This window comes from Carcharhinus amblyrhynchos, chromosome 6 (genome assembly GCF_965287045.1).
Source record: "Carcharhinus amblyrhynchos chromosome 6, sCarAmb.v2.hapA, whole genome shotgun sequence".
NCBI lineage: Eukaryota > Metazoa > Chordata > Chondrichthyes > Carcharhiniformes > Carcharhinidae > Carcharhinus > Carcharhinus amblyrhynchos.
The window spans coordinates 59164847-59176955 of NC_137329.1; the positions used below are offsets into that span (position 1 = coordinate 59164847).

Sequence of the window (12109 nt, forward strand, 5' to 3'; positions counted from 1 at the left end):
TGTGGTTTGTTGTGTTTCTGGTGATGAAGTTGATGGTGTGGTTTGTTGTGTTTCTGGTGATGAAGTTGATGGTGTGGTTTGTTGTGTTTCTGGTGATGAAGCTGATGGTGTGGTTTGTTGTGTTTCTGGTGATGAAATTGATGGTGTGGTTTGTTGTGTTTCTGGTGATGAAGTTGATGGTGTGGTTTGTTGTGTTTCTGGTGATGAATCTGATGGTGTGGTTTGTTGTGTTTCTGGTGATGAAGTTGATGGTGTGGTTTGTTGTGTTTCTGGTGATGAAGTTGATGGTGTGGTTTGTTGTGTTTCTGGTGATGAAATTGATGGTGTGGTTTGTTGTGTTTCTGGTGATGAAGTTGATGGTGTGGTTTGTTGTGTTTCTGGTGATGAATCTGATGGTGTGGTTTGTTGTGTTTCTGGTGATGAAGTTGATGGTGTGGTTTGTTGTGTTTCTGGTGATGAAGTTGATGGTGTGGTTTGTTGTGTTTCTGGTGATGAAGCTGATGGTGTGGTTTGTTGTGTTTCTGGTGATGAAGCTGATGGTGTGAACATAAGAGCATATAAAATAGGCACAGGAGTAGGCCATCTAGCCCTTCGAGCCTGCCCCGCCATTCAATAAGATCATGGCTGATCTGTCGTGGCTCAGTTCCACATTCCCGCCCTCTCCCCATAACCCTTAATCCCCTCGCTTATCAAAAACCCATCAACCCGCGTCTTAAAAATACTTAGCGAGGCAGCCTCCACCACTTCAACGGGCAGAGAATTCCAGAGATTCACCACCCTTTGAGTGAAGAAGTTCCTCCTCAACTCCGTTCTAAACCGTCCCCCCTTTATCTTGAGGCTGTGCCCCCTCGTCCTACTGTCCTTTCTGAGCAGGAAGAGTCTCTCCACCTCTATCCTATCCATCCCATTCATCATTTTATACGTCTCAATGAGATCGCCCCTCTTTCTTCTGAACTCTAACGAGTACAAGCCTAGTTTATTCAGCCTCTCCTCATAGCTCAACCCCCTCAACTCCGGTATCAACCTAGTAAACCTCCTCTGCACTCCCTCCAAGGCCAAAATATCCTTGCGTAAGTACGGCGACCAAACCTGCACACAGTACTCCAGCTGCGGCCTCACCAATGCCCTATACAGCCGCAGCAAGACCTCCCTACTTTTATATTCAATCCCCCTCGCTATGAAGGCCAGCATCCAATTCGCCTTCCTGACTACCTGCTAGGTGTGGTTTGTTGTGTTTCTGGTGATGAAGTTGATGGTGTGGTTTGTTGTGTTTCTGGTGATGAAGTTGATGGTGTGGTTTGTTGTGTTTCTGGTGATGAAGCTGATGGTGTGGTTTGTTGTGTTTCTGGTGATGAAGTTGATGGTGTGGTTTGTTGTGTTTCTGGTGATGAAGCTGATGGTGTGGTTTGTTGTGTTTCTGGTGATGAAGTTGGTGGTGTGGTTTGTTGTGTTTCTGGTGATGAAATTGATGGTGTGGTTTGTTGTGTTTCTGGTGATGAAGTTGATGGTGTGGTTTGTTGTGTTTCTGGTGATGAAGCTGATGGTGTGGTTTGTTGTGTTTCTGGTGATGAAGTTGATGGTGTGGTTTGTTGTGTTTCTGGTGATGAAGCTGATGGTGTGGTTTGTTGTGTTTCTGGTGATGAAGCTGATGGTGTGGTTTGTTGTGTTTCTGGTGATGAAGCTGATGGTGTGAACATAAGAGCATATAAAATAGGCACAGGAGTAGGCCATCTAGCCCTTCGAGCCTGCCCCGCCATTCAATAAGATCATGGCTGATCTGTCGTGGCTCAGTTCCACATTCCCGCCCTCTCCCCATAACCCTTAATCCCCTCGCTTATCAAAAACCCATCAACCCGCGTCTTAAAAATACTTAGCGAGGCAGCCTCCACCACTTCAACGGGCAGAGAATTCCAGAGATTCACCACCCTTTGAGTGAAGAAGTTCCTCCTCAACTCCGTTCTAAACCGTCCCCCCTTTATCTTGAGGCTGTGCCCCCTCGTCCTACTGTCCTTTCTGAGCAGGAAGAGTCTCTCCACCTCTATCCTATCCATCCCATTCATCATTTTATACGTCTCAATGAGATCGCCCCTCTTTCTTCTGACCTCTAACGAGTACAAGCCTAGTTTATTCAGCCTCTCCTCATAGCTCAACCCCCTCAACTCCGGTATCAGCCTAGTAAACCTCCTCTGCACTCCCTCCAAGGCCAAAATATCCTTGCGTAAGTACGGCGACCAAACCTGCACACAGTACTCCAGCTGCGGCCTCACCAATGCCCTATACAGCCGCAGCAAGACCTCCCTACTTTTATATTCAATCCCCCTCGCTATGAAGGCCAGCATCCAATTCGCCTTCCTGACTACCTGCTAGGTGTGGTTTGTTGTGTTTCTGGTGATGAAGCTGATGCTGTGGTTTGTTGTGTTTCTGGTGATGAAGCTGATGGTGTGGTTTGTTGTGTTTCTGGTGATGAAGTTGATGGTGTGGTTTGTTGTGTTTCTGGTGATGAAGTTGATGGTGTGGTTTGTTGTGTTTCTGGTGATGAAGTTGATGGTGTGGTTTGTTGTGTTTCTGGTGATGAAGCTGATGGTGTGGTTTGTTGTGTTTCTGGTGATGAAGCTGATGGTGTGGTTTGTTGTGTTTCTGGTGATGAAGTTGGTGGTGTGGTTTGTTGTATTTCTGGTGATGAAGTTGATGGTGTGGTTTGTTGTGTTTCTGGTGATGAAGGTGATGGTGTGGTTTGTTATGTTTCTGGTGATGAAGTTGATGGTGTGGTTTGTTGTGTTTCTGGTGATGAAGCTGATGGTGTGGTTTATTGTGTTTCTGGTGATGAAGCTGATGGTCTGGTTTGTTGTGTTTCTGGTGATGAAGCTGATGGTGTGGTTTGTTGTGTTTCTGGTGATGAAGTTGTTGGTGTGGTTTGTTGTGTTTCTGGTGATGAAGTTGATGGTGTGGTTTGTTGTGTTTCTGGTGATGAAGTTGATGGTGTGGTTTGTTGTGTTTCTGGTGATGAAGGTGATGGTGTGGTTTGTTGTGTTTCTGGTGATGAAGCTGATGGTGTGGTTTGTTGTGTTTCTGGTGATGAAGCTGATGGTGTGGTTTGTTGTGTTTCTGGTGATGAAGTTGATGGTGTGGTTTGTTGTGTTTCTGGTGATGAAGCTGATGCTGTGGTTTGTTGTGTTTCTGGTGATGAAGTTGATGGTGTGGTTTGTTGTGTTTCTGGTGATGAAGTTGATGGTGTGGTTTGTTGTGTTTCTGGTGATGAAGTTGATGGTGTGGTTTGTTGTGTTTCTGGTGATGAAGTTGATGGTGTGGTTTGTTGTGTTTCTGGTGATGAAGTTGATGGTGTGGTTTGTTGTGTTTCTGGTGATGAAGCTGATGGTGTGGTTTGTTGTGTTTCTGGTGATGAAGTTGATGGTGTGGTTTGTTGTGTTTCTGGTGATGAAGTTGATGGTGTGGTTTGTTGTGTTTCTGGTGATGAAGTTGATGGTGTGGTTTGTTGTGTTTCTGGTGATGAAGCTGATGGTGTGGTTTGTTGTGTTTCTGGTGATGAAGTTGATGGTGTGGTTTGTTGTGTTTCTGGTGATGAAGCTGATGGTGTGGTTTGTTGTGTTTCTGGTGATGAGGCTGATGGTGTGGTTTGTTGTGTTTCTGGTGATGAAGTTGATGGTGTGGTTTGTTGTGTTTCTGGTGATGAAGTTGATGGTGTGGTTTGTTGTGTTTCTGGTGATGAAGCTGATGGTGTGGGTTGTGGTTCTGGTGATTGATTGATCTGATGGTTCCTTTATTTTTTCAGTGCTGGGACTCTGCCAGTTACATTTCGCTGCCTTGAAGAAAACCTGGGCATTGACAAGCGAGTGACTCGTTTTGTTCTTCCTGTTGGTGCGACTATCAACATGGATGGTACAGCTCTTTATGAGGCTGTGGCTGCCATATTTATTGCACAGATGAACAATGTGCATTTGGATGCTGGGCAAATCGTTACAGTGAGGTGTGTTCTTTACATCTTTCCAGTGTAAAATAGTGAAACAGCAGTTCAGTCAATTAGGTTCATCCCTATATTAGATTGTGCATCAGTTGATAGAACTATGTATTTTGTTCGCATTGAGTTCCCATGTCTGGTTCAGATTTTCAACAATCTCTGCCTTTTTAGCCCCAACTTTCAAATCTACCCTTAGATCCTTGCCACCACCTTTGAATTAATCTTTGTTGATGGTGACAAGGCATTCATGGAAGAAGCATCCCTTTCCAGAAACATTTCAACATTGAATATCACCATGTTTGCTTTTCAATGAATACATCAGAAGTAACTTTGAAATCTTGTTTGTTTAAGCTCTAACTATTGCCAGGGCACCTGTTCACCAGCCTTTGGATTTATGTCCCACTATTTGTGCCCCCAGTTTGTTATGATCTTGGTGGAGATTGATAGCTTTCACCAAGAGATATGATTTTTCCAATGACTGACTCAAAGGATTATTAAACAACAAGATTTCACATTTTATGGCTTTGACTGTAATAAACTTAAATAAACAGTGATTATACATTCTGAAATAGACAACTAATACACCAAACTACTGAAACGTTATTTCCCCAATAACCCTTTAAAACAGCATATAATCTGATACCATGTTTATACATTGCATTGCACTCTCCTTTGGCATGTAGTTTGAGTTTAACGTACATAACACCTCCCAGTTTGAACAGAATCCCTTATCCTTGCTTCACCAAGGTAAATCTTCCAGTGTCCTTTTAAACAAAATTCTTTGCACTCAACCCTTTGACCATAATCCAATGGACTTCCCATTGTAACATGCCTTCTGGAGTTTCTGTGGCCTACTGCTTACAGTCTTTGTTTCTTTGAACAGGGGTTCCATCCTTACCAAAAACAGCCCTTTTATCCTGTCTTATATCACTGCACCTGTTTCGAATCTTCTTCCTAAAACCCTCAGTCTGACTGACCCTCAGAATCCGGTAGCAGTTAGGCCAGCTACTACTTCCTTTGTGTCCAAGTGTTAGAATTCATACTTGATTTTAAGTAAGTTTCAATTGAGTTTCAGTCTCCATAATAAACAGATCACACTGGGTTGTCTCTGGGCTGATTTAGTATGAAATCACATGGGCTTGTCTTCAGGCAGATCCTGTGAGAGGTCTCATCCCCTTCTCCTTGAATCAAAGCAGGCAGTTTTAAACATAACTATCATATAAATTTTGAACTCATGGCAATTACACTTGAGTTTCATTTCGTCTAACTCTATCCGAATAACCTTTCTCCTTCACGTATTTATGTAGTTTCCCTTTATATGTAACAATGATGTATGTTTTAGTTGATTGGCCATACTACATTGTCCATTAGTGTCGGGGTTATGAAGGTCAATATGTGGGTTTATGGGAAAAAGGCTGAGTGGGGTTGTTGTTCGTGCAGGCTTGATGGGCCAGATGGCCTTCTTCTGCAATGTAGGGATTCTATTCTATCATTATTTTAAACAGTGAGGGAAACATGACCTGTGAACTGAGGAATGTTCATGTGTCTAATCCAAAAACAGAATTTAGAACTGGGGGAATGTTGATGTGTCTAATTCAAATGCAGAACTGGGGGAATAAATAATAAAATGATTTGGCTGGATAGGAGTGAGGTAGTTAGGGCAGATCTGGCTGTGGACTGCTAGATCACTTTTACACCAAGTGCACTCCAGCCTTTGGCCTTCAAAGAATGTAAAAATGGGAATTGTACCCTGGAGCATAGGCAACAATTTCATCCTTGGATAGGCCATGCCTAAAAGCAAACCAATAGATTAGACCAGAACCATCCAACTGACAAACAGGCTAGCTGAAACTCAAGTGACAATGAGGAACAAAATGATTTAAAACAAGAGATAGAGATTCCCTGGTCCTACAGTGGCCCACTTTCCAATCTCTCCAGTAAAGAGACTCTGTTTGTTTCACAGTTTGACTGCAACCCTGGCCAGCGTTGGAGCTGCGAGTATACCAAGTGCAGGCCTGGTCACCATGCTGTTGATTCTCACCGCTGTTGGCCTTCCCACACAAGACATCAGTCTCCTTGTTGCTGTTGATTGGCTCCTGTAAGTAAAAATGCTTATGTTGAAAATTTCATTCAGATCCTTTGGGTTGATTTCTTTTTCTCCGAATTTTTTTCTCCAAAACTTGAAGTCCTATTCTTGTGCCTTTTATTATGGGCTGAGCTGCTTTTAAAGCCAGTGGTCCTGGAGGAATGCATCCGGTCACTAATGGACTGGACATAGCTGCTGTGGATGTACGGCTCCATTAGCCCAGAGTGCAGTGTTATCTTGTGTGGTATAATAAGATTGCTGAACTTGTGGTCTGTGGAGTCTACTGCAACATGTAATAACCTTTGTGCTTGTTAATGATGACAGCCCAACAATATTGTCCCAAGAATTCTCAGACTTTCTGTGTAGCTGCATGGAAATGTGTTGACCACAGCAAACAACTTTCACTGTTTATTGGCATACTTTGACAGTGTTCCAAGTGATGACCTAGGAGCAGCAGAAGCAGGAGGCTGGAACAATCCAGAGCCATTATTCTTAAAAAGCTGCTGGCTAACATCAGAGCTACACTTGAACTGGAATTCAGATGGCCCACTCTGAGAACTGAAAGCAAAGTGTTTCTTCCAGTGGCAGAGTTAATTGTGAGGAGGGAGTGGAAGGTGTCCACGATTACAGTAAATTTGGCAGAACCAGCTGCATTTTAGTCCAAGAAATTCAGTCAGCTGTCCTAGGCATACAAGTTTGACCTGAACATGCCTGCACAGTTCCCAACTTAGTATTCAGATCAGGTAAATCAAAATTCCCCCAGTTCCCAGTCCAGTTTTTGTATTAGGCACATCTACATTCTCAGTTCTGTATTTGGAGCAGAACATTCCCCTAATTCTATTTCACAACTCTGTTCAGGTTCCTTTCAAATTTCAAGTTTCATGCTTCTGCAATCACAAGATACATGATGTCCTGCTTTTACTTGCTGAGATAAATGTAGAGGCTATAATAAATCATTTCCTGATCCTCCGTGAACATATTAAGTCATTGCCACTAATGCCTCAGTGATGGCATTTTCACCTATGAAGGGAGATCTGGAATACATAAACTAGGTAGACACTCAGTACCATGCTAAGGGCATGCTGCCCCCAGGAAATATGGATTAATAAAATTGTCAAGAATAGCCTCAAGGGAGAGTTCATAGTGTTTTTGAAATTGTTTCTTGGAGCAACATGTTGACGAACCAAACAGGAAGCAGGCTATTTTGGATTTAGTATTATGTAAGGAGATGGGGTGAATTAATGATTTTATAGTAAAAGATCCTCTACAGAAATGTGATCATTGCATGATTGAATTTCAAATTCAGCTTAAGGACAATAATTTTGAATTCCATGTCAGTGTTCTGATGTTAAACAGAAATAATTACATAGGCATGAGGACAGATTTGATCTTAGTGGACTGGGCAAAAAGAATAAAAGTGGGTGAACAATGGCAGATATTTAAGGAAATATTCAATTGTTCCCAACTAAAAAAATTCCAGAGAGGAAGAACATGTGTAAGAGGGAGAGAGTATATCTGTGGTTAAGCAAGGATATTAAACAGGAGATAAAGGCAAAAACTAAGACATGCCATATTACAAAGGTCAGTGGCAGGCTGGAGGATTGGAATACTTTCAAACACTGAAAAGGCAATACAAAGACCAAAGGTAAATTATGAAAGAAATTTAGCACAAAATATAAAAAACAGATATGAAGAAAGAGAATAGTTAGCGTAGATGTTGGTCACTGGTTGCCATCCTGAAAGGGACCCTTTTATGCCCACTCTCTGCCTTCTACCAGTCAGCCAATCTTCTATCCATGCTAGTACATTGCCTCTAACACTGTCTCTTATCTCACTAAGAAGTCTCACAACATCAGGTTAAAGTCCAACAGGTTTATTTGGTAGCACAAGCCACTAGCTTTCAGAGCGCTGCCCCTACTCACCTGGTGTTATGAGACTTCTTACTATGTTTACCTCAGTCCAACGCCAACACCTCCACATCTTATCTTACTAGCAGCCTTGTCAAAGGCCTTCTGGAAATCCAAGTAGATAACATCCACTGGTTCTCCTTTGTCTAACTTACTCATTACCTCCTCAAAGAATTCTAACGGATTTGTCAGGTATGACCTCCCCTTGATGAAACCATGTTCTCTTTGTCCTATTTTACTATGCATTTCCAAGTATTCTGAAATCTCTTCCTTAATAATGTACGCAGTGATTACACTTCAGAATGACTCTATTTGTTGTGAAGTATTATTCAATGCCCTGAGGTGGTGAAATGCAGGTCATTATTCTTAAATGCTCACTGTAGCCCTGTAGAACACTATGCATACACTATGCAACACTAGGGAAATTTCACAGTAAATTCAATGCAGTGTTATGTAAGCCTTACTTGTGATTAATAAATTAACTTTAACATAGCGATGTCTCTTCTGTCTGATAACATGGGAGCCTCAATCTGATCCATTCCACTGTACCAGGTGCAAGCTCTGTGTGTCTCTGTGTGTGAATACAGCAACCTGAGATGGCTGGCTTAACTCGGGCTTGGTTGTTATGGGAACCTGAAATAGCTGACTTTGTCTTTTGCCTGCTTGCAGAGATCGGATGAGGACCTCTGTGAATGTAGTCGGTGACTCATTTGGAGCTGGCATTGTCTACCATCTATCGAAGGAGGAACTGGCTAACATTGACGCCCAGCATGTACGGGGTGATAATGAAAAATATTTCAAGTCAGTTTTCACGCAGGATGGCACAAAAACCTTCCAGGAAAATAACTCAAACCCGAACAATTACTCAGGCAACAACTCCATGCAAGTGGAAGATGGCAAGGTACAGTTCACATATACTGATATTGAGACCTGCATTTAACACTGCCTCTCTCCATCCCACTGTCTCCATCTTCAACTGTTTGTTATAGCAGTCAACATATACCCCAACTCTCACAGTGGCTAGAACATTCAGAAAACCCAGAAAACAAGGGAGCAGCAGTTTCCATGTGGTGTCAGACATTGAGACACTGAATTTAATGTCACATCCCAAACAACTTTCTGAGAAAGAATTGTGTAGATTTATAGGTGAAATACATTTATTATAAAGTATTTTTGCACTGATTGATGATAAACTGCATGCTTAATTTATCCAAATGTTTTATACCCTTATTGCCAGGTCCTTTGCCTAAAAATCCCTTGGCAATGAAAGGAGATGGCATATTGCAATGGATTTGCGACAGGAACTTTTAATAATGGTCTCCTAGCCTCTAGATCAACTGAGTACAATGGCAATAGTTACTCACTGCTTTTCACCCCTAGTCCCACAGGGTTTTTGTAAATAGGAATAGTCAGTCTTCTCCTGAGCTTGAGGGCATTCATGTACTGAGCTTCAAAAGCTGAAACATTCTGAAAGGCATTGGCAATTTACAGTCTTTGAACGTCTATTTAAAGCAGTTTAGAAAGCCTTACCTGGTCTCTGAATAGTATTGACTGCCTGCATTATACCTACCTCTGCCATCCTGGAACCCTGACGGTTTTTTTTAAGAGAAAGACTTTAGGTGCAGCATGGTTGTCTCCTGGATGTCTGCCAAGATCTGCCAAGGGATTGACAGATTTCCCTTCCATTTAGAGTTGGAATAGAAAGGAAGGGGAAGGTTTTGAAGATAAGGGATGGATATGTACCTTTGAGGATAAACCAAAGAATAGCAATAGACTAGCAAAAGAGTAATTCTCACATCTAGACATCAGGGGCTGTGCTCAACATCATTAAACATTGAACCTGAGGAACCAAGAGTCTGAACTCACTTTGTAATCAATTATTTGGTGAAGGTTTCTAATGTTGCAACTCATCCAACAAGAAAACTGGGACTAAAGCAGCAGTCATATAGTGCAGACCTGTCTAAAACACTGAGTATGGGGTGGGGAGTGTTGGGGGGGGTGGTGGTGTATGGGTTTGGTGGTGGCTCTCAGGGGAATGGGGGGAGAGGGTATGCAGGGAAGGTGATTTCCACTGGAACCCAATACTTGAAGGAGGGTGATGGGGAGTGAAAATTGCTGAAGATTCTGACGGAGTTTGTGATGTCCAGTTGAGCCAAATTTCAAGACACAGTTTCATTATCAGTCTACACCTGGCAGGTTGATAACCTGACCTGTTGGCAAGAGGACCAGCCAAACCATAGAGGAACAGTCCAACAGTCAGGAATTCAGTGGTTGGGAAAGGGAATGGCTATTGGTCAGTGATTGAGTAGGGGTGGATCAGAAAATAGCAGCTGAGGGGTCAGTGATGAAGACTGAGGGAGTCACGGGAGGGGGGGGGACAGGAGGGGAAAGGGTGTCAGTTAATGAGAGGGGTTATTACTTAGGAATGGAGGAATGGTGATGGGGATAAGTTGTTAGTGCACTTGGATGGGGATCTGTAATCAGGTTAAGGTGACTGGGGGGATGGTTAGTTTTTTAAGGGGGTAAGTGAACGGGACAGGGATTTTTTTTATATTGAGGAATCAATAATCAGGAGAGAAGGGGCTCAAGGATTGATGGTGAAGGGGGTCAATGACTGAGGGTGGGAGAATTGATGATAAGGGTTTTGGTAATTTGGGGGAGGGGGTCTTTGATTAGTGAAAGAGGCCACAGTCAGACGTTGGAGTGCTGAAGCGTCCCTTGATGGACCTCCCCTATCTCTGTATCCCCATGATGGTGACACGAGGCATTTAGCTTGTGAAGTTGGAAGCTTTCCCATTCCCATGTAATGCGGGAACTCGATTTACAAATTGTATTTGGGTATCCTGCCTCCTGTGGGCATCCTGATATCCAGTATAAATAGCATGTTTATGCTTGGATGTTGTGTTGGGCCATGTTTCCCATTTTAAGCCTTTAAATCCTTACCCACACTAACCTCCTACCTCCCACAACCCTCTCCCATCCAATTTGACAGGGGAGTTATATGGCAGCCCTTATGTTAACAAGATTTCCACCAGACAGTAATTCTAGTGAAAACAAATACTTTTATCTTTTTTTACAAATAGGGAAGGTGAGAATTTTCTGAGTTTTTGTTACTAACAGTAACCTGAAGAAATCTTTCCCTGTTGTGTTCTGAAAGTGAAGGATTTACATCTCACATTTCACAAGGCTCTGATTGTGACCAGAAAAATGTTACCAATACGAGCGCAATCTGGATTGTTTTCTAGAAATCAGCACATAGCTTGAATAAACTTGGACATTTGTGCTATTGTAAAGACTCAGACATGTTAGGAATGATTAGCAAATCCTGAGGAAAGTCAGTAAAGCATTTACCAAAATCAGTGAAGCTGACTGACATGAACTCTGCAGTCCTGAAGTACTCAGTGAAAATAGCTGCATGTAGGGATCTCATTTGTAAAATATTCCCACCTAATTTAGTGTATATGAGACAAGCACAGCCACCAGAGGTGAGAGCCAACGATTCTGCTTCCTGTCCATAATAAAGTCCTGTTGGCCAGACTGGTGTTTTGGGGTATAGGGACTGTTGTTGCAAAGATTATGTTCATCACAAGCATTTGTTGTGTTAATATGTCTGTGAGGTAAATGGCTGTATTTCTACAGTCTGTCCTTGTCTATTCATTTCATCTGCTGGCTTCTTCTGTGTACTGATGAACGTGTTTTCCTGTGATATCTTTGCTGTTTCTGTCTCTTGGAGTTCCTCTGCATGTGCTGAGAAGAGGGAGGATCGAGCATCCCAGCATCTTTGCTAGGTCTCCTTCCCTAGACTGTAAGCTTCAGAACTTTGTGAAGAAAGAGCAGGGTGATTCTTTAAGCCTCACATTCAACCAAAAGGAACTAAAACCATTTTTTATTTTACAAAATAAACCCAAATTCACTTCAGCTCAATTTCTCCTTGCAAGCAATCAATTTTATGGTGCCTGAGGGGTCGTAAGTTCCCCACATCCTATGCCCCACAACTCCACCACCCCCCATCTCCACCTGTCCCCAAAATAGTGGATTGATATTAATATGTGGAACCCATCCTGATAAGAATAATTCCGAAGACAAATCTCAGTATGGGGTTGGGATCATTTTGTGTTGTAATTTTACTGCATTGCTGAA

General features: G+C 42.5%; 1 protein-coding gene across 4 annotated transcripts in view; it reads left to right on the plus strand.

Annotated features, from left to right (window-relative positions):
• LOC145343954 (excitatory amino acid transporter 2-like) overlaps nucleotides 1–12109 on the plus strand; it is a 181092-nt gene that overhangs the window by 126057 nt on the left and 42926 nt on the right. For all 4 annotated transcript variants that reach the window (XM_080190531.1, XM_080190528.1, XM_080190529.1 and 1 more), the window contains 3 exons: nucleotides 3791–3985; nucleotides 5940–6074; nucleotides 8639–8870. In XM_080190531.1, coding sequence (XP_080046657.1) covers nucleotides 3791–3985; nucleotides 5940–6074; nucleotides 8639–8870 — 562 coding nt within the window. The remainder of the gene's footprint in view (nucleotides 1–3790; nucleotides 3986–5939; nucleotides 6075–8638; nucleotides 8871–12109) is intronic.